We start from the raw sequence: 24031 nt of genomic DNA, 5'->3' as shown, positions 1-24031 counted from the left end.
AACCGTTTAGCTGTTTTTTTTGCTATTTTTACGGCAAATCTGTCATAAATTACGTAGGAATCAACAGCAAATAGTACCAGCAAATACTGGCCAGAACCGTTTTGGAGAGTTAAAGAGGATTATGTGGAGATAGGTTTCGTGATGGATTTGCCCTGAAAATAGCCAAAAAATGGCTAGTTGCTACTTTTCCAACTTTTTGTTCAATTTAGGGAAAATAGACCTATCAAGGATTACTTATGTCAAGTTTCGTAACGAAATCTGGATTCTAAGTGCCATTTAATCATTGATTACGAGATGGTTGCATTACCCCCTCCCCCCCCCCTCCTTTTTTAAAATTGTAAGCTCTGATTAAAACCTTTCTTAAATTTGACCTCATAGATGCTATAAAATCAATTTCCTTTAAGCTTTTAAATGATCAAACAAATTAAGGTTAAGAAGAATCAATAGCAATATAAAATTATCCAAATAGATATTTTTGAGATCATTTAAACAGATTGGTACAAATATCATTGAAATAAAATGTCTTCTTAGTGGCCAAAAAATTAGCCAGTTGTACTTGAATTGAAGGCTTTGATTTAACATTTGTAATAGCTGTAGCCTGTAGATAGCTAGTTTAGAATATTACAGTTCTACACAATAGTATGACTTACTTGCATTTTAGGATTACAACTGAAAAAATAGTTCGGGTGGGTTTCTAAGAAAGGGTGTTTTAAGCTAGACAGGAAAACAATTAGATTATTTTACTGCATTGATATTTGTTATAAAGGTCAGCAATTACATAAAATAAAAAAAATTAAGCTATTTCATGAATATATTTTACTAAAATTTGTAATCATTTATAATTTATTGTTACCTATGTATTGTTATCATTTTTAATTGTTTTGTTAAGTTTCTTAATTTATATGTAAATATATCATTAATTTAAAAACATTTTTATATATTATTGTTTAATTCAAAATAAAAGGTTAGTTAGTTTTGTCTAAGTCTGTATTATATTTTTTAATAGCCTCGATCTAGGGGCTTTTTATTCAAATAGGCAGAAGGTGACTACAAAAATAATTTTAAATCATTTCAAGACCTAAATATCAAATTAGAATGGCCTGAAACCATTACCAGACCTATTTTAAGATTCTCTCAAAGAGAGAACGTAATCGGTTCAGTAGTTATTGTGATCTTAAGCTTCAGACAACAAATCCTTAATACAGTATATAGGACTAGTGGCTAGGGGACTCTATCTACGAAGGGGTAAGGAGGTGGAAGACAAATAGCCTAAAACTATCCCGAGATCTATGTGAGGCTTTACTGTAAAGGAGGACCATATCGGTTCAGCGGTTAGCAAGATCCTTCTCTACTGACAAAAAAATTATAACTGGTAGGAGGGGGAAAAGTCGACCTCATCCCATTTCAAATTTGAGTTTAAAAAGAGTTAAAAAAATATTTTTGGGGGGAGGGGGGTAAAGACACCCTCTCCAAAAATAGTTTAAAACCTTCCCAGGACCTATAAGAAGCTTCACAGTAACAGAGAACAATATCGGTTTAGCAGTTAGCGAGATCCCTCAGGACAGACAAAAAATGCTTACTACTTTATATAATAGGATGACGATGATATCTTTTCAAAGATAAAGTTTTTTGCATGCCCATTTTCCTTTAGTTTGTCTGTGTTTACTTACATACATTAAGATTTATCATCTATAATACAAGATTTGAAATATTTTTGTGCAAGCAAAGAAAAGAAAATTTGATGCGCTTTGTTAAATATGTAGTTTATAATCTGGCCGCTAGGTGTCTCAAACAAAAAATATAATATGGGTCAAAGATAGATAAAGTACATAATTAATAATCATTGAACATACATGTGTTTTGAAAATTGTTTATGATACAATTTTATAAAAAAAAGTAAGAACAAGAAAAAAAATTAACTAGTCAACTGTATACTTGTTAAATGAAATAAATCGTTCTCTATTTTAAGAATTTTGATTAGATAGGCTTTTAGTAATATTGTGGTCAACAAACCTGACAAAATCAAGTTAGTATTGCATCATAAATTGATCTTTGACGATCATACTGAAGCTAAAAGTTGCTCTAGCTGCAAACTGGAATAATTTAGATTATGGTGAAATATTGCCTTTTACTATTGTTTGCCAGAATAGCCTTCCCTTGTCCCTGAGTTTGCTAAATACTAAACTTTTAAAAAAATAACTGCTCTTTAAAAAGTATAACTTTCTCAATGTGGTCTCATTATTACTACTGGTCTTATTGCATGATTATGTATCTAGACTGCATAGATTTATTTATTAGGAAACTTTTATCTGATGTACTGAATTTTAATTTCCGAAAGTGTACCTAGCTTTTAATTGAAAAATTAAAATTTTGAATGTTTAATGTATCAATTGTTCATACATCATATCGATTTTCCCTTTGACCGGAGTAGCTGAAAATAGCGTTTGCAATAGTTTGGTTATCTGTCGTACAACTTCAGAAATTGGAGAACAAATGGGTAATCAATTTTCAGTTGATCACTTGTCCTGCTCTTTAGGAAATAGATCTATTACCCTAGATATCAAAGAAAAAAAATGATTTGTCCTACATAAAAAGGAACTTCTAGCAGATATTATCAGCCCAGACAAATATTTATCAAAAAAAATTCAATTATTTTTAGCTGAATTATTGCATAAAAGAAAAAGAAAAAAATAACTGAGATGGATTCTTAAAAAAATGGGTCCATGGTCGATGGTGAGGCAAAATTAATTTTGTGGAAAATCCTCCTAAATTGCATAAAAATCTACAAAAATTAAATAAAACCATATAAAGGGTTATTAACATAAGATTTTGTTTATTATTGTAGATTCTTTATGCGATTTTGGTGGATTATTTCATTAAAAAAATTTATTTTTCTAACCAATAATGTAGTCAGATTGTTACTATTGGTCTAATTGCATGATAATGTATCTAGACTGTCCAGATTTATTGAATAGGATGATTTTATCTATATTTATTGCTTTTATCTTTATTTGCCTTAGATGTTAGAGACAACGTAATTCTTTTCAATAATTGTACACAGCGATATACAAAAAGGATAGGACATTTGACGATAAATCAATGTACATCCCAAATGATTATTCACAAAACAACCCCTTCTGTATATTGAAATTCGAAGTTGAAACATTTGGTCACTCAACTTAATGAACCAACCAATCAAATTCAGTAATAGTCCCCAAAGTTGTTGAGCCATCGAATAAGAAAACGTTAATATTAAACTTTGCGGACTAGTGTAATTAACAGCCAAATGTACCCTTTGTCCCTGGTTTTTGTACATTTAAAGGACAAAGGGACACTCATGAACTTTAATTTCTTAGTATCGCAGCTACTTCATAAATATGGAAGGATTGGTAATTCAACATACAGAGGTGGCTTTTTATAAAAAGAATGCTAAGGCAGAGAAGGAGAGGGGAGGTGGATGCAAGGGTAACGAATGGGTGGGCGGGGGAATTGGAGGTGGACTGTTTATTCTCCATTTTTGGTCTAAAAAAACGTCTCAGATCTAATCCGCAACTGTGGCTTAACACGAAGCGCATCAGCTCGTCATCGGGGAGGTGCTAAAAGACAGAGGCAATGCAATCAACAAAGAGTTAAGATAAGATTAATGTCAGTTTGCCTCAATGTGCCTAGTCGAGCACTTTTAGTTTTTTTTTACTTTAGATTAGGTTAGGTATAGGATTGGAAACAGGGTAGATTAAACTTTTCTATGTCCTCCATTCTTATTGTTTTTCTTCCTCTTTTATTCTTACAATAAAATAAACAAATTTTCAGGAAAAATGTAGAAAATTTTCAGGACAATAGAGACCAACACTTGTAGTTAACAGATGGTCTTTTCACAGACCTTGTATAAAAAGTTAGGATTTTTAGGACTGTGTATCAGTCACCAAGATGTTACATCTTGTTCTGCTAGCTTCCGTGGCATCTGCTTCCGTTCTTACCAGGTTTACATTTTTGAACAAAGTTCTTCTTTTCCCTCCTGGACCATTAAGATAGATGGCTATAATATTCAGGTATAGAGAAAATTCTCATTCTACATATTTCCATCAAGTTTAATATTTGCAGAATTTGAATATATTAGTTGAGGTGCTTGATCGATTCCTAAATTTTCAGGGATTAGACAAGTTGACATTTTACTTATTTTCACCACATTTCATTTAGATTTGCTTAATGGTTGGGGTGCTTGAATGTTTCCTAGATTTTCATGTTTTCACTCACTAGATAAGTCTCTAATTGAAATGGCTAAAACAACAATCTAAAGCTTTTCAAACTCCTGACAATTAATATTTTATAATATACACCAAAAAATGTCTCTGAGTGGGCAAAAACGGTCACTTATTAATAAATTTTGAAAGGTTTCCTGATTGTTTTATTTTAAGTTTATTTTTTATGACACTTCTCTATAGTTCATTATTTCTGGATATCCATCCATAATTTTGAGCCTTGCTACTTAGGGATGTTATCCTTGTTTTTATATTACATTATATATTTTTTCATCAGTCTCACAATCTAGGAATGGAGAAGGACCAGACTACCATGGTCATGATCCCTTGGATATCCACAACAATCCAGATTTTGCCTGGGAGTTTAATAGCACTGAAGAAGCCAATGGCGGGTTATCCTTGTTTTTATATTACATTATATATTTTTTTATCAGTCTCACAATCTAGGAATGGAGAAGAACCAGACTTCCATGGTCATGATCCCTTGGATATCCACAACAATCCAGATTTTGCCTGGGAGTTCAATAGCACTGAAGAAGCCAATGGCAGGTTATCCTTGTTTTTATATTACATTTTATATTTTTTTTATCAGTCTCACAATCTAGGAATGGAGAAGAACCAGACTTCCATGGTCATGATCCCTTGGATATCCACAACAATCCTGATTTTGCCTGGGAGTTCAATAGCACTGAAGAAGCCAATGACAGGTTATCATCTTCAGATATAATCAACTAACAGTTTGATTAGTTTAAGATATAGGATTGGTTTTCAATTGGTAATCTTTTCCTTATTAGAGTTGGAATTGAACAAAACTTGCATGGTCATAATCCTTTGGACATCCATAATAACCCTGACTTTGCATGGATGTTTAATAATACTGAGGATGCAAGTGGAAGGTAAAATTGAATAAGCTGTAGAACCGTAATTCATTGGGATTTTCATTGAGTTTTCTTGAATAAGATATCATTTAAAATAATTTCTATTTCACTACACTAATCCTTCAATTTTCACAATTTCATCAATAATTGATGTGTAGAACTTAGAAATTATGTATAATAGAATTGGAACAATTTGTTTAGAGCACTAAATGACTGCGGATGTGCAACAGCTACTGCAGCAGGCAGAATTGTTGGTGGAGCTGAAGTAACCAAGTACAGTCTTCCTTACCAAGTTCAAGTACAGGTAGAGAGATACAATTGAGACTTATTGAAGTATAAATTATAAGGCTTATTGATTGTCAAGTATTTGATATTAGACTGTAAATACCATTGGGATCTGAGTCTAATGTTCCCGCCTCCTGATTATACTAAAATATTTGAATTAAACCTATTAAATGTCTTGTACCAGTTATAAAAGTTAGTTGTAAAAAAAAATTACATTGCGTATAGGTTTCCTAGTAATTCACAGGCAATATTGTCCAAGTTACAGAAATCTAAAGTATTATTTATCTAACCTTTTGTTATTTTAAAATCAAAGACTTGAACTTATTTAGGCTAATGGATATATGTGTGGAGGAACCATCATCAACAAGAGATATGTCTTGACTGCCATGCACTGCCTGTTTGATGCTAACCAGATGAAGCATCCTGTTAATAGTGTAAAGGTTGTTGTTGGTGAACACATTATCTGTGATGGAGTTAATGAAGGAGGACAGGTAATCAAATAATATGATCTTCATTTAACTAGATCCTAGTTTACAAAAGACATAGGGCCAAAAGAAATTGTGTATACTGACCTATGGAAATTTTAGATTGATTGAACTTTTAAGTTAATCTTGTTGAAAGATTTATGTTGTTGCTGTACTTGTTTTGGTTGTTCTAATGAAAAAATGGATGCTCCCGAAAATTCATTAGAAAACTTTATTTATCTATTTCTTGCATAATGACATGAATCATATAAATATTGAATAATCAAAACACTTGATTCTTAGATGATTGAAGTAGAGACGTTTATAGAAAGAGCAGATTACAATAAACCATCACCTATGATGAATGATATTGCTATTCTGGAACTTAAAGCTGATATCAAATTTACTGACAAAGTGAAGCCAGCTTGTCTTCCAACTGATACTTCCAAGGTAAAAATATTTTCTTTTTAAGCAACATCAGACATATCATTTGCTTTGAAATTTTTCCACTATACTTCTAATCCATTTAATTTATTCACATTAAACTATGCATTGGAAAAAGTAATTTCTTTAGCTTTTGATCCACCTTATAAGTTTTGACAAATTGATAGCTAACAATCTAATTGATCTAGACCTATGTTGGAGCTACTGCTACTGTATCTGGCTGGGGTGGTACTGTTGGCCACACTCCAGCAGAGGGACAGAAACCAACTTTCCAACAAAAGACTTCTTGTGTTCTCAAGGAATGAAGAAAACTTAAATATAAAATTTTTTATAAAAAATCTTCATTAATGTCATATTTCATCCCTGAATTGGAATATTATTTAAGTTTTACAATTTCTGCTAGGCCACAAATGTTAAAATTCTAGCTTCTAATGCTGAAAACTGTGTTTATATGACTAACGGAGAAAAGAAATCTACTATCTGTGCCTATGAGACAAAGACAGATTCTTGTCAGGTTAGCTATCATATAGTTACATTATTTGATGCTAAGGAAACTTTACAGGAAGCTATTTTAGAAACTTTAACCATATATTTCATATTATTTGGAGTAATACTGTAGGCAACTGTTTATAATTTCATATGATTACTTTTTAGGGTGATTCTGGTGGACCACTGGTGGTTGTTGAAAATGGGAAATATGTTGTTGTTGGTGTTGTCAGCTATGGATCTGGCTGTGCTCATACCACTCCTGGAGTATATGCCAGGTAAATAGGTTGTTGATGATGTCTGGTATTGATCTGGATGTGATCACACCACTTCTGGAATATATATGCCAGGTAAATATGTTGTTGGTGTTGGCACTTATGGATCTGGATATGGTCATACCACTCCTGGAGTATAAGTCAGGTAAATATGTTATTGATTATGTCTGGTATTGACCTGGATGTGATCACACCACTTCTGGAATATATATACCAGGTAAAGATGTAGTTGGTGTTGTCTGGCATGGATCTGGCTGTGCTCACACCACTCCTTGAGTATACACCAGATAAAGATGTTGTTAGTGTTGTTGCTTATGGATCTGGATATGGTCATACCACTCCTGGAGTATAAGGCAGGTAAATATGTTATTGGTATTGTCTGGTATGGAAACGGCTGTGTCCATACAACTCCTGGAGTATACGCCAGGTAAATATGTTGTTGGAATTGTCAGCTATGGATCTGGATATGGTCATACCACTCTTAGAGTAAATGCCAGGTAAATATGATGTTTGTGTTTTCTGGTATGGATCTGGCTGATACGCCAGGTAAGTTTATTGTTGGTGTTGTCAGCTATGGATCTGGGTGTGGTCACAGCACTTCTTGAGTATACATAAGGTAAAGATGTTGTTGGTGTTGTCACATGGATCTGTATATGGTAATACCACTCTTGGAGTATAAGGCAGGTAAATATGTTATTGATGTTGTCTGTTGTGGATCTGGCTATGCTCATACCACTTCTGGATTATATGCCAGGTAAATATGTTGTTGATTATGTCTGGTATTGATCTGGATATGGTCATATCACTTCTGGAGTAAAAGGCAGGTAAATATGTTATTGGTGTTGTCTGGTATGGATCTGGCTTTGCCCATATCACTCTTAGAGTTTACACAAGGTAAATATGTTGTTGGTGTTATAATCAATGTATTTGGCTGTGATTTTAAAACTTCTGGAGTGTATGACAGTTAAATTTGTTGTTGGTGTTGTCTGGTATGGATCTGGGTGTGCTCACACCACTCCTTGAATATACACTAGGTGGAGATGTTGTTGGTGTTGTCTGGTATCGATCTGTTGTTGGCAACATATGATGTTATTCAATGGGGGAGATAAATTCAAAGATTTATATTAGCTTCTTACCATCTAGAGTAACCTCCTACCTGGACTGGATCAAGACCAGCACTGCTGATGGATCTTGTGGAGGCTCAACTGGAGCAACTACTACTACCAAGCCTGATACTACTACTGAGCCAGATTATTATGTAAGTATAGATTTTTTTTGAGCTGCTTTAAATTGAAACAGTCGGCTATTTAATATTTGTCAGCCAGTAATGCATGTCTCATAAATAAAATACTTGTTGTCTCTATCTCCAAATCTTTTAACAATAGTACTCCTTATCAGGAATAAGACAATGGCCTATAAATTGATGTACATCTTAAATAATGTTACACATATATACCCTTCTGTATATTACTGGTTGAAAAGTTTAGATTCTCAACTTCATGAACCAACAGAAAAAAATTTAACGAAAATATAAAAATAAAACTTTGGGGACTTAACAGTGCAATTAACAGTATAATGTCCCCTTCCTTTTTGTTTCTTATATATCATAAAAAAAATTTTGTTCTTTTTTTCTGATTGAATGTTGTATTGATTAAATTTTTTTTTTCTCAGAATTATTATGGTTAAAGACTGAGACAGACAGAAGCGTTGGATTGAAATGGAACTATTGTAAAAAAATAAATGCTAAATATGATTTTAAATATTTAATTCAATATTTTTCAAATAAATTATAAATGGCTGCAAGTATTATTTTTATTATTTTTTACAAAAATATTAATGTTCATAAAAGTAGAAATTAAAAACAAGTCTCTAGACTATAACATCAGGGATATAAAAGGATAAGATAATTGCTGATATATTGATGTACATCTCCAATGATGATACACAAAATTACCACCTCTGTAGATTACAAGTTGAAATGTTTGGACACTCATCTAAATGAACCAACCAATCAAAATTCAATAAAAGTCTCCAAGGTTCTTAAGCTAACAAATAAGAAAACTTTAGTTTAGGATGTTGATGACTAGAGTAATAAAAAAATATTTTTAAAATTTTTAATGAAACAATCTTTCCTAAAATCTTTGTAACTTACTGTGACAAGTTTTAAAGATTTGGAGTATATAAATCAATATTATATCATTTGTTATTCTTCTGTTTTATTTTCATGTAAGACGACATCTACTGCTAACATATCAAACTTTTAAAGTAAAAAATGTTTAAATTTATGAGATGTAATGATTTCAAAGACCCCAGAGATACAAATATTTGTGAATTTATATTGAAATTATTGTAAATTCAATAACCTTAAAGAAGTGCTTAAAAGATGAAATTATAGAACCATCAAAAATATTCTGAAAACTAAAGTAGCTGTAGCAGCGTTGCGGAGCCGTTTGATTTTGGTGCGGCTCCGCAGAACCGTCTGTGATGATGTCGGCTTTGGCTCAGGCTCCGACCTAAAATCAAAGAAAAACTCAACATTTTTTTTCCCACATCTATTTTTGAATTTTGAAGGTTTTAAATGTTCAATTTTTCATAAAAATGGACTTGAAAAACTTAAAAAGTGCATTTGCACATGACAAAACAGAGTTACCAAATTATAATTTATAAAAAATCTCTTTATTTATCTAGTCCGGAGCCGGAACCGTTTTTAACAAAAATTACGGCTCCGGCTCCAGCAAAATATGGCGGCTTCATGGCTCCCGGCTCCGGCTCCCCAACATTGAGCTGTAGGACTGTTTGATCTTCTAAACCGCTATAAATTTATCTACAATTTTCAACAACACCAGAATAAAACCTTACTTATACTTGTTTCAAAAGGATCACAACATCTACAAGTGGCGAATCACACAAAAAGAAAAAACATTGATAGAGAAACAGACAAATATTTTTTATGTCTCGAAGCAAGAATGATAGACATGTGATGTATAGTCCCTTCCTCCCTGCCTTGAGAGCATTGTATGTATTTTATATATTAACTTTCAGTTCTTGTGTCACCCGTTTCGGAGCAAGACTTTGCTCTGCAACTCGGCACAAACCTAAAAGTGAATACTTGCTATTATATTTAATATTAATATTGTATGTTTAACTTGTCTTGAATTAATACACTTTATTAGAATATTTAGCTGTTTATTCTTACTATTGCTACACGTCATTTTGGCGCAGTCGGTAGGATGAATCTATAGCTCAGATTTTCTTTTAATTGTATTATTAGATGGTGGACCAAAAGAAGGATGGAGAGATGGTGAACCAGGTCGAACCCCTGGTGAAGGAGAGATATGTGATGGTTAAGAACACCATGTCACCATCCTGTCCATTGAAGGACACCACGACACCATCCTGTCTAGTGAAGGACAACATGTGGGTGGAGGACACCAACATAATGTCCAGGGAAAGATATGTGCCGCCCTGGACATGTACTATGTTGGTGGAGGACACCATGAAAGGGGTAAAGGTGCCGCCCTGGACTTGTATCAGCAGGGAGAGAAGGATAGACATGTGTTGTTAAAAATATATCCTTTTACAGTTTATTTCAGGGAGACGAGGACAGTTGAGTATTGTTAAATATGTATTCTCTCTACAGTTTATTTCAGGGAGACGAGGAAAGACGAGTATTGTTAAAAATGTATTCTCTCTACAGCAAGGATTACATGTATCGTAAACAAGGACAGACGTATATTGTTAGACATGTATTTCTTTCTATAGCTTATTCAGGACAGACGTGTATTGATTAAACGAGTATTTCTTTCTACAATTTGCAGGGAAGAAGGATTTTCTCTACAGTTTTGGATTGTATCAGCAGGATATACATGTACTACGGCGATTTGACGGCGGTGTGGCGGCGATCGATTTTTGTAGTTTTGAAATTAAGATATCTATAATTGAATAAGTTTTGTATCTGATAGATTTGACATGACGGCTTATAAAAAATGTATAGAAGTTGTGCATCTGGAAGTATTTTTATTTAGGATGAAAAACTCGGAGATGTTATGTTGACATACAAATCATATCAATTATTTGTGGAGCAACTTTTTCTAGAATGAACGCAAATTTATTTGCTATTGTTATATCCATGTATATTGCTGATCTTACTCGATTTTTTGGGAATGAACGTCAATTTATTTGCCATTGTCGTATCCATTACTAATCAATGTAGATCTCTGATATTATTCGAATTAGTGGGATAAATGTTAATTTATCTGTCATTGATGTGTCCATGCATAAGGTTATAATTTGAAAAGTGCTAACATTGTTTAAATAATAAGGAGAGAAACGAAGCAACTCTATAAAGTTTGTGATGGAAAATATTTTGATTTATGATAATTATTTGAATTCTGGAAATATAACATTTTGTTAACTGTTGAATACGAGTTTATGAGATTATGTTATTATGAAAATCAAAATATATGCATTTAGTTTTTTGTTTTGTTACACTGGAATTGGATATTTGGAAATATTTATTTTTGTTTCAGACTATTGTGGAGTCTAACAGAGATAAGAATAATAAAGAATTGAAGATGGATTAATTTCAACGAAAATAGGAATACAATTTTGTAAAATTGTTAATGGAAGAAAATTGATTTTATTAAATGTTAATATCGTGATTTTATGAAAATTGGATAAAAATTTGAAATTGGATATTTTAAAAAGTATTAGAATTTTGATAAAAGGCTGTAAATTGTTTTAAAAGTTGAGTCAGTTATTATGGTTCTAAGTATTTAATTTTAAAAACAATTATATTGCGGTTTATGTATAAAAAAGAGTAGAGCTACTCTTAAGTTTATATGTATGGAAACAAAATATTTTGAATATGGTTAAAATGTGCTATGAATAATAACGATTGTAATTGCGTGAAAATAGATATGTGATCTTTGATCTGTGATATATTATTCATAGTACGAAATTTCTATTATAGATAGAACAGAAATTTTGTTTGTTTTGTTTTTGAATTTACGTTGATTTGGATTGATACATACTTGTCATCATGATCAGTAGAATGTGATATTTGATTGGTGGGCGGAATTTTTGTGGATTTAACTAGATTTATTTTAAACAATTAAATGGCGATTTAAGATTGGAATGCATAACTCAGCAAAAATTTTTTAATGAAGCAAAAATCGTTATTCAGTATTTGATTATGATGTGAGATAGAGAGAGAGAGAGAGAGAGAGAGAGAGAGAGAGAGTGAGAGAGAGATATGTGTGTAGAATTGGATTGTACAATGGATATATTATTTATGGATGCTTGTTGAAAATGATTATATAGATTAATACTAAATGTGTTGTTTAGACTTGGTGGTTAAATGTTGCAAGTTTAGTTTGACTTATATATGACTTCTATTGTATATGAAACGTTTTCGAATATGATGTATAAACCAAGGATATTAATATTCATAAAAATGGATAGTAAATGTTGATATATGATTTATATGATATATGATTTTTATTGTAATGAGGATATGATGTATGTGTCAAAATTAAATAATCAGAATATACGCGTATAAGATTCAATGCAAAATTGTAAGCAAATTTGTTTGTAATAAACAAGGAAGACAACATTAATAAAAGCGAAGTATTGAATGGTAGGACAAACGAACATTAACACTTGCATAGTGTCAGAACTGAATAATCTTTGTAAAAAACAAGGAAGACAACATTAACAAAAGCGAAGCATTGAATGGTAGGACAAACGAACATCAACACTTGTATAGTGTCAAAACTGAATAATCAGAAAATAAGTGCATAAGAGTCGATGTAAAATTGTAAGTAAATTTGTTAAAAAAGAACTGATTGATACAGATTGATGTTTTACTTACATTTTATGAACTTGCTTATAGAGTGGCTTCGCTTGTAAACCGCTTAACACGTAGCACATCTACTTGTCGTTGGGTAGGTGATAGGTTTGAATCTCGGTCTGACACTGAGTCATAACTAACAAAGTTAAAAATGGTTCCTACTGTTACTATGTGAGATGTGTGACGTAAAAGTTAGAGTGGGGGAAATGTTTTGGCCAAAACCGGTGAAACTCGTTACCATGCACAGATGTTAAAGTTGGTTCACTGCTACTGTGTCAGATGATTAGTTAGAGTGAGGGAATGCCTTGGGCTAAAACAGGCGCAATTCAATATCATGCACAGTTAAGATTTCTCGAAAAAGGTTGTGCATCTCAGAGTGTTGGTTGTCTGAAGGGTGATTGGATGCTTGACACTGTAATCATAAAGTATTGTACTTTGTTATCCCAGGAATCAATATACATCAAATCAATCGGATAATTAGATCATATGAAATTATTGACACCGCAATCATAAAGTATTGTGCTTTGTTGTCCCAGGAATCAATATACATCGAATCAATCGGATAATTAGATCATATAAAATTATTGGATAAATTAGATATTTTAACTGCTTCGATTATAATGTTGAATTTTGTTGTTCCCGGAATTAGTATACAATCGGATAATTAGATCATATAGAAATTTGTGGTCAAATCAACATGTTTACAAATGGAAGTACGGACGTCATAGAAATGATTATAGTGTTGCTACGTTTTCTAAATTGTACCTACCTGCTGCAGAAATCACCATGTAAAGTTCGAAATACAAAAAGTAGATAGATGTAAAGTGTGGAAGCGATAGGACAATGCTGACATGTATTAATTAACGAAAAAAGCTAAAAGGATTGACGTACAGAGTGACGGAAGGACGAACGGTTGTAAGGATGGGCGGACCGAATCTAATTATAGAAAAAACAAATATATCAATAACACAGGGTGGTGAATCAAAATGGTCGTATGGATGGGCGGACCAAACCTAATTATAGGAGAAGCAATTATATAAATAACACAGGGTGGTGAATCAAATTGCACTCAAACTTGAAATTGAAAACTTGGAATATAATGAACGTATTGCAAAAGTTTTGGTGGATCAGAATAAAATGGAAGAATATTGAGGGGCGGATTGAAATCTACTTGTAAATTGTAATTATAATGGATTATTAAGAAAAATGTTCAGACACTTATTTTAAGTTTTTGTCTAAGCTTAAATTTTATTAAGGACACTCGATATAGAATAGTGTATATTGCGATTTAGTGATGTTGATTCAGCAAAATTATTTATGAAGCTTAGAATTTCATGAAGCAAAATTGTTATAATGCATTAGATATTTGTGTGGAGCTGTCTCTCTTCATGGAGAAGGGGGGTGGGCAAAAATTTGGCAAGGAAAGTTTGCACTGTCTCTCGGAGTTGGTATGCTCAAGATGGGGTGGTGCAGAGAGGTAGCTGCAATGATGAGCTGGAGTTGGGCGTTGTATGCGCAAAAGTTGAGCTGCGCAAGAAAGTGCTCTCAGGTATAGAGAAAAATAGTTAGTTGTGATTCAACTTTCAAGATTCTAATACATGAAAATAGTTGTGGATGATATAAGTTATTATTCAGATATTTCATAGAATAATTAGGTAAATTTTTTACTGTATTAGACTAATATATTGTATTAAGAATTATTTTTATGTTGCTCAATTATTGACAAACATTTGATTAATATTATATTTCTTAATACATTTTTAAGTAGACATGTTGAAATTTTATTTGTTAAGTGATAACATTTAAGTATGGCATCTAAAATACTTGTATTATGTTTTAGATTGGTCGAAAAGAGGAGTAGTTGTGGTGGTTGAGATACAGTATTACCTGTTGGTGAGTTTTAGTTTGTTAAGATTTTATTTTTAATGATGTTCAATATTGATATACATTTGATTAATGTTATATATACTAATACATGTTGAAGAAATTATTTTATTTTGTTGAGTGAAAATAAAATATGTATTAAATAAGTTTTGGCATCTAAAATGATTGTATTTTGTTTTAGATCGGCCGTAAGAGAAGTAGTTGGTGGTGACTGAAATCTAGTTTTGAATTTGGCTATTGTTTTGTGTTGACATTGATATTATTTGTAGGTGAGTGATTTGTTTTGTTTATGATATAGTTAAAAGGTGTGAGAGAGAGTGGAGGCACATGATACACTTTGCTCTGACCGATTATATGTTGAATTGTTGGTGGAGAGAGAGTGGAGGCTGGTACATGATACACTATGGTACATGACCGATTATATGTTGAATTTTATCGATATTAAAGGAGCGTTATTTATGATTGTTTGGTAATTGGGTCAGTAATGTTGTGAAACATGCTATTGCTGCTGGAGAATCTGTTTATAGATTAGATGTGAAGTCTGTTGAAGTTCAGAATGCTAAACAGGAAGCTAAACAGGAAGCTAAACAGGATGCTAAAACTGCTCTCAATAATGCGGTCAAGAAGCTTGGAGTATCACCAGGAAGGTAGATATCAAGTTCAAGGTTCCTGTATTCTCTGGCTGGATTGGCAACATATTTGGAATGTATGGAACTGCTGGAGTTTATGGATGTTTATGGATTTACTGATATTCTGTCTATTGTGCAACAGAATATGTTTCCTCATGATGTACTAGAGCTGAAGAAGAGAGTTGAAAGTAAAAGGAGAGCTGATGATGTTACAGATTAAATACTTGCAAACAATGATTGATGAAGCTATCTTTGAGCTTGAATATGATATCTCTATATATGGGAAGACTATTACTGATCTTGGCAAAGAGTCTTAAATCAACCATATGCAAACCATATGCAGCTAATGATAGTACTGGTGATAGTGATGATCATAATCCTACTGAAGCAAGTCAATCTGTTGGTACTGTTGTTGCAACCCTTTCTCAACCTGTTACAAGTACTCCAATCAACAGTCCAACTGCTGTCAAGGAGAAGAAAAGTAATTTAGATTTATAGATTGCTAGATTTATAATAACTGTTGAAAAGTTTTGAAGACTTGGAGGTGTTAAATTTAAGCATTTAAGCAACAGTTGTGGATAATAAGACGTCGGAGAGTAGTTTTGAAGCTTAATTTGAAAATTGAGGATTCGTATGTCAAGGATAATGAAATAACATTGAGTTAAACGAAATATGTTGATATTGTAACATTTTGAACAGATGTGCACAGTGTGCCAGAATAACGTAAATAAATGCACAGTGAGTCAGGTAGATACAAAGAGCTAAACGAATTATGTTGATATTTATTTTGAACAGATGTGCACAGTGTGTCAGGATGATGCAAATAAATGCACAGTGAGTCAGGTAGCTACAAAGAGATGTATTTACAGTTGTCAAAATGAGAAGTATTTAGTTGATAGATAATGATATACAGAGATATACACCATGGGCTAGAAGCTATTGTGAAGTTGTGCAGAATTTTCAATAGCATGCATTGTATCTTAAATATATTTATGACTGATAAAACGGATATTTGTAAGTTGTTAATACAGTGGGCAGTTAAAGTAGAATGCTGGTTAGTGAAATTTTAGCTGTTCTAAAGAAGGCGGGGCTTAAAGATGATGTGGCTGTTGTAGATTTGACTGCCAGGTTGGATATCTTACTTGTCAATAGCTGGCGTTTTTGTCGATAGTTAGTATTGAAAAACGAAATGGATCAGATTTCGAATCAATCTATGGCGAAGGTTTTGGTTGCTTTTGTTCGGCTGCAGTTTTCTCTGTGTTTGTTGTTTCTGTTCATTGTTTTCAACGTTATCATTGGTTGGAGTGTCGACAGTAGCATCATTGTTATAACGAAAATCATTGGCAGTTTCTGTATTTTGAATGACATGTCGATTTTTGGATTCTAACAGAGATGTTAATAGCAGTTATTGTGGTTGTCATTATTAGGCTTAAGTCATGCCTGACTATGCAATAGATATAATCTCCTGGATGATAAATGTGAACAGCAGTTCTGATTTTTGACCTGAGACCTCAAACATTTGGCAGGTTTGGCTACTAGAATGGTTGAGTTAGATGCTCGGTTGGCTAACCTGCAGGATCAGCAACGTATTTTGAATCAGGAAAGGGTGAATTTTGGGAAGTAGCTAGAGTCGATGCTAGAAAGGATTCGATTCCAATCTTTTGAAGAGATTGGAGGCTTCTTGTGGTGGAGGTGAATGGCTGTTGTGTTGTTTGAGAAAATCACAGTTGCTAAGTGGAAACCAGTTTATAACTAAGTTTATAACTAAGCTAAGGTCAACTGGTATGGTTATATCGTTTGTGGTGTTGTAGCATTGGTATGGTTATGTCATTTGTGAGATGTTGACGGATTGATGGATAATGATGGATTGATGGATATGAATGATACTACTATGGTTGGTATGGTTATATCATTTGTGAGATGTTGATGGATTGATGGATAATGATGGATTGATGGATATGAATGATACTACTATTATCAAGAAAAATCTGGCAAAAGAAAATGAATATTATGCACACCCCACCCGAAGGCATGTAAGGTTAGAAAAAACCCCCCGCAGAAACAGTTTACACAGGATGTACTGGGACCTTATGGTGGTTTCAGAACATGCTTTCCCTAAATTGAGTTAGTACCTTCCCATAGTAGAAAATTTTAAAATTACTTTTGGTGATTAAATATTACTTTTATTTTTAGACTACCTTCACCTAACCTGCTTTATTGTCTTATTTTGTCTTTCATGTTTATCATGCAAATTCCCTGACATTGCAGTTGAAATGTCAGATATTGGAGCTTTCTAAAAAGGTCTCTAACATGTTTCTAGCTCTAATACTTTTTTAGATATCTTATTTCAAAGTATTGCTGTAAAATCATCTTTTATACAGCAAAAAGTTGAAATATGAAATTAGTTATTTTAGAGAAAATTACATGTATCTTCATATAAATCACTATAATTTTGCTCCAAATTGACCAAATTGGACAGTTAAGGTGCCTAAAACTATCTACATTCAATGGACAATCCAAATACACACTTTTTGAGACTTTATAAGTCAACAGGAGAAGGCTAAAATGATTTTTAAAAATGCTAAAGGAAAAAATATTTCCTATTTTTTAAAATAAATTGAAATTTAATCGACTTTAGAAAGGATTTTAAGGTAAGTTATGGTGTATAAAGTTGTCACTTTGTAATTAGAAAGCCAATAAATCACAATCATCTGATATTTTGAACCAATAGAAACATATCTTATGAAAAATAGACATAAACATTGAAAATAAACCAAAAATTGGTTAGAATTTTATCATTTCCAAGCAGGTTACAAATGTAATCTACTAATTCTAGTATTTTTTTATAAGAATAGTTGATTGGCTTTTTTGATTTTTATAACCTTATGAAACAAAATTAGTTTTTGCCATCTTAACTAAAAAAAAACATATTAATTAAAAGACTTTTATGGATGATCTCACTTATAATAAAAGAAACAATTTATTCTTAGGCCACATTTTTTTGTTGATAAACACTATTAGGTACTCTAAACTAGTGCTGAGATTTTTAAAAATAATAAATCATAATTAATTATGAGTTTCTTGTACCTTAATACTCCTTTTACATTATTAAAAATGCCTTAATAGTTATTTTTAATTAAAATTAAATTACATTTGTTTCTTTGATATTTCATTTTAGCCTTCTCCTGTTGACTTATAAAGTCTCAAAAAGTGTGTATTTGGATTGTCCATTGAATGTAGATAGTTTTAGGCACCTTAACTGTCCAATTTGGTCAATTTGGAGCAAAATTATAGTGATTTATATGAAGATACATGTAATTTACTCTAAAATAACTAATTTTATATTTCAACTTTTTGCTGAGTAAAAGATGATTTTACAGCAATACTTTGAAATAAGATATCTAAAAAAGTATTAGAGCTAGAAAAATGTTAGAGAATTTTTTAGAAAGCTCCAATATCTGACATTTCAACTGCATTGTCAGGGAATTTGCATGATAAACATGAAAGACAAAATAAGACAATAAAGCAGGTTAGGTTAAGGTAGTCTAAAAATAAAAGTAATATTTAATCACCAAAAGTAATTTTAAAATTTTCTACTTTGGGAAGGTACTAACTCAATTTAGGGAAAGCATTTTCTGAAACCACCATAAGGTCCCAGTACATCCTGTGTAAACTGTTTCTGCGGGGGGTTTTTTCTAACCTAACACGCCTTTGGGTGGGGTGTGTATGATCAAGAATAATTTAGTTTTATAGTTTTATGTGTGTTAATTCATAGTTTTATTTTATGTGTTAATGTTTAAGTATTTGTCGAGGCAGTAATAGTCTCTGATGAATATATGTTAATCAATGTTTTTTATAACAATGCATCTCTAATCATATGTGTTAATCAATGCATTTCTGATGGTTATATGTTAATCAATGTTTTTATATCAATGCATTTCTGATGATTATATGTTAATCAATGTTTTATAAAAAATATATAAAAGAGAAAAAAAAAACACATAAAGAGTAAAAAAGGAACATAAAAAAACATAAAAGAGTTTTAAAAAAAAACCAAATAAAAAAAAATATATATATGAAATGTTAAAAGATCTGGAGAGAAAATAAAAAATAAAAAATAAAAATTTATGACAGGTGTCATACCAGATCAATCATTATTTAATTGATAAGCATTTAATGCTACCTATACCATTTGATAAATAACATGTAATAAACATATTGTTATATTCAACATGTAATGTTACAGTTTCGAAATTTATGTTCATATTAAAGCCGGGGAGAAATGTGATGTATAGTCCCTTCCTCCCTGCCTTGAGAGCATTGTATGTATTTTATATATTAACTTTCAGTTCTTGTGTCACCCGTTTCAGAGCAAGACTTTGCTCTGCAACTCGGCACGAACCTAAAAGTGAATACTTGCTATTATATTTAATATTAATATTGTATGTTTAACTTGTCTTGAATTAATACACTTTATTAGAATATTTAGCTGTTTATTCTTACTATTGCTACACGTCAGACATATAGAAAAAAACAGTGTATATACTCGAGGCGTCCAGGCCATAAGGATCTCCACTTAAATGTGTCTAAAATGGGATTAATACATTTCTTCCATATTGTTATTGACTGACTGACGGACAGACAAAGTGAATTGTAGGGGTTACCATTCACCACCTCCAAGTTAGGAGGAAAAACTAACAATTATACTATTGCAACGTCCCTGAGAGGCAGAGCGAGAAAAAAAATTAATTGACAAATGGGCAACGCAAATTTTAGATCAAATGATTATTAGTCATACCAAGGATGACAATGGATTAGGTGGCGAAAGGGTATCATAGAAAATATATAATTGGGCAAATAAAAAAAAATTGGTCTTTTAACAAGGATGACAACATCCATAAAAGCGAATCTCTGGCAAACGTACATTAACACTTGTATAATGTCAGAACTGTATAATCAGAATGTAAATGTATTAGAGTCAAAGCAAAATTGTAAGTAAATTTGTTGAAAAACTGCTTGATACAGAATAATGTTTATGGACATACTTATTTTTAAGACTTGAATATAGAGTTCCTTTGCCTATAACATTGTACTTTGTTGTCTAGATCAATCGGATAATTAGGTCACATACAAATTTGTTGTTAAAAATGTTAAAAAAAATCAACATGTTTAAAATGGACATACGGACATTCTGGTAATGATTATAGAGTTGCTACGCTTTCTAACTCGTACCTAATTTCTACAGGAATCACCATGCACAGTTTGAAATCGATAGGACAATATGCCTAAATTACAGAAACAAGCTATCCGCTTTTAAAAACAAAAAATTCACAGTGAACGACAGGAATGGATTTATTATTACTTAGATCTTACACCATATTATCATGTTATTTGATAAATTGAACCTTGAATTAGGCTAAAATAAATGATCATCATCTCCTCCCCTCCTACTGGATAATTGATCAATAAATAACATGGAAATAGCATGCTAAATTGACAACACTTTTCCCTGTCATAATATCCACCTAGAATCTACATTCTTTTTGACAGGAAATCTAACTGAAAAAAAGATTAGTAACAGTATCAAAAAAACCTAAAGATATGATGATATCGCGCGGCAAACATAAAATCGGCTTGAAAGCTATTATAAAAATCTACTACTTTAAATAAATGCTTCATAATGGTGATGATGTTTTTGACAAGAAAAACTAGACGTCTAGCTTTATTAGCAGCTGAGTAAATCCTTTTTTTCCGGCCTGTAACGTCACAGCCTGATTCATTATGAGAATCGATATTTTCCTTCATTGTTGCAAATATACAACTTTCATAATCAAACTAAAAACGCATGTAAAAAAAAATGTGTTTCATTTTTCCATTTAATATTTTGTTTCCTAATCTGAATGCATCATTTATAACAATTAAGCGGCTTCGCCCCTAAAGGTAATTCAGGTTGGAGAAGGGTGGAGAGCTACAATGTAAAGGCGAACCAGATTGGTTCAATGGTTACAAAGATCCTTCATTACAGACAGATAGACAGGCACAGATTATGAACATAATTTAGCTTGCCATATCTTCTTAACACACATTAAAGGGGGCGCCGTAGCTCTGTGGTACCGCACTGAGTTACGGTGATGGGAATTCGAGTTCAAACCAATGCATGTTGCAATCACAACATGTTGTCTCGAATTCTCTAATGTGTATTCACGCGACCTCCCCTAGTTGCGTTGGAAGGGAGATTGTTAGGTAGTTTGGATGCCTTATAATCAAGTGAATAATACCATCACTTCCCTTAATCCCAGGCTCCTCTGAGGAGAGTGTCATTCATTACAGTGACTTAATCTGAGACACCTGACATACTTAAAACCGGCGAGGGTGAGGTAATAACGAGGAGCTCTCATGAGACAGCGTGTCAAGTCATACTTGAACGTGGAGCTTAAGCTGGCCCTGGTGGCTATACAAAAGTGTCTCAACATACTCCAGGAGTCTTAGGTCCAAACCCTAAGAAACTATGGCTAATCAAACAAACAAACACAAATTAACAGCTCAGAGAAATAACACATCAAGGTATATTCTGATTGTATTGATTTTTAAAAAAATATTAATGAAAAGGGAAAATGTGCAACATAGAATTCTTGAGAAAATTTTTTTTAAGCTAAGCATTTCTATTGATAACCGATAGCTTTTTTCTGTTATTTTAGGCGTGTTAGATTTTTTTATATGATATAATCATCTGATTGATATGATTTTTTGAGTTCTGATTCCTATTACAATAAGGTAAAATATTATTTAAGAATCTCTATAATCAACTCCTAAAAATTACATTTTGTATGTTCAGTTCTGATACTTTACAAGAGTTAATGTTCATCTGTCATACCGTTTCAGATCTTCAATTTTATGGATGCTGTCATCCTCGTGTTGTACAGTCTTTGTTTAGCAAAAGAATCCATTTAAAGTGTGTGAAAAAATATTATTTTTTTTTCAAATATTAATTTGCTGGTAGTCAAAATGATATGCATAAAATTAATTACTTAAGACTCCTATTTTCAATGAAAGCAAGGATGGAACATACAAAAATGCAAAGATCTGATTTCAAATGGTAGAATAAACAAACATGAATACTTGTAGAGAGTCAAAATTTAATAAGAATATTAATTCAAAGGTATAACTATAATTGTATCGTACCTGTCTGTCTCTCGTACAAATCATTATTCAAAGTTTGAAATTAATAGGACAATGGTAACATGCATAAATTAACATTAATAACATTTTTTGCACACCCTTTACTTTATTTGCTTAGAGAAATCGTAATCCTTTGCAATAATTGTTTTTTATACAAATATCACAAAATACAAAAAGAAACTAGCCTACTTCAACTTTTTATATATCTACAATTTTTTATAAAGATTTTTTAATTCATTATTGTTATTTTAGTTTTTAAAACTAGCTCATAGCCTCTAGTGGCATCATAAAATTAAGATTCAAACTAGCTAAAAAGCCATTTCAAACTTTCCTGGAGGAAAAACCAAGATGTTCATTTGTTAGTTCTATAATAGTGGTCATACAAAAATACATTATTGAGTTCTATGACTGGTAGGAACCATTTTGATGTCTTTAGTGATGACGCGGTGTTAAGCCGAGATTCGAGCCTATCACAACCCCGACGACGGGCGGATGCGCTACGTGTTGAGCCACGGTCACGGGTTAGAAATAAATTAACTTAACCCTTACAATTCGGGGAGGGGGGGTCATATTGACCCCCCCCCCTCCAGTTTTTCAATGTCATTTTTTTGTAGGTAAGATAGAGAGTTGTGATTTCATGACTTTTTAAGTTTAGTAATTATACGTCGGCAAGAGTTGATCTTATAAGGATATCTGGTCTGTGTCGGTCGTGGCGTCCGGTCAAAGTCGGTTAGGTGGCACCAAATTTAGAAAAAAATCTTAATTTCTACATTATGACTTTTGTGTATAAGGTAGAAACCTACAATTTTTTTTGTGAATACTTAAATATCAATAACCTTCTGAGAAAAGTGGTGTTATGACCGTTTGACCCCTCCCTGACCGACTATATGACCGATTTTTGTCTGGCTTTTACTACAGACATATATCGTGAATATCGTGGCTTCTATTACAGCTAGAGACCTATACATTTTTTTGATAAATCCTTGAGCAACAATAAACAGATAAAAATATTAATTGGCGCCGCCAACCGCCGTTTTACTGCCGTAACCGCCGAAAATGGCGGTTTACGTTATTTGCCGTTTTTCGGCGATGATCAGAAAAAGTAATTTTTTGTTATGAAAAACAAAAGTTCGTCCTAAAATTTGGTCATCCTAGCTGCAAAATTGGCCGCTCTACAGCTGTTTTAATATTTAGCGGCTGGCCGCTAAAAAGCGGCTAAGGAGCGGTCTGACCGCTATGACTAGAAAAAGTAATTTTCTCTAAAAATACACATGAACCACCAGAAAAAAAAATTTATGTCTCTAACTGTAACAGGAGCGGAGATAGAGGGGGGGTCAATATGATCCCCCCCCCCCCCCCCGATCTATTAAGGTGGGAATTGGGGCCCGATCTGTAAG

The 24031-nt window shown here is 32.4% G+C and overlaps 1 protein-coding gene across 2 annotated transcripts; it reads left to right on the top strand.

The window, feature by feature from the left end:
- Window positions 1-3853: 3853 nt before the first annotated feature.
- Window positions 3854-8894, top strand: LOC145320389 (trypsin alpha-4-like). 2 transcript variants are annotated; one of them, XM_080162795.1, is made up of 11 exons: window positions 3854-3980; window positions 4707-4808; window positions 4865-4966; window positions 5339-5441; window positions 5752-5913; window positions 6190-6336; window positions 6519-6630; window positions 6735-6844; window positions 6985-7094; window positions 8235-8349; window positions 8763-8894. In XM_080162795.1, exons 1-11 carry the CDS (start codon window positions 3928-3930, stop codon window positions 8775-8777), a joined length of 1131 nt encoding a protein of 376 aa, XP_080018921.1. In that variant the 5' UTR covers window positions 3854-3927; the 3' UTR covers window positions 8778-8894. The 2 variants fall into 2 exon arrangements, with proteins under 2 accessions (XP_080018921.1, XP_080018922.1); XM_080162796.1 differs by lacking the exon at window positions 4865-4966.
- The last annotated feature ends 15137 nt before the right edge of the window (window positions 8895-24031 follow it).

This window comes from Acartia tonsa, chromosome 5 (genome assembly GCF_053477335.1).
Source record: "Acartia tonsa isolate MP-2025a chromosome 5, ASM5347733v1, whole genome shotgun sequence".
NCBI lineage: Eukaryota > Metazoa > Arthropoda > Copepoda > Calanoida > Acartiidae > Acartia > Acartia tonsa.
Note: the sequence above shows the minus strand (reverse complement) of the source record. Positions and strands in the feature narration are given on the sequence as shown.

Excerpts from the sequence above, each read along its gene's own strand:
- LOC145320389 (XM_080162795.1), top strand. The coding sequence starts at position 3,928 with ATGTTACATCTTGTTCTGCTAGCTTCCGTGGCATCTGCTTCCGTTCTT. Across the intron at positions 3,981-4,706 it reads TCTGCTTCCGTTCTTACCAG|GAATGGAGAAGAACCAGACT; the intron begins GTTTACATTTTT and ends CTCACAATCTAG. Across the intron at positions 6,337-6,518 it reads TTCCAACTGATACTTCCAAG|ACCTATGTTGGAGCTACTGC; the intron begins GTAAAAATATTT and ends TAATTGATCTAG.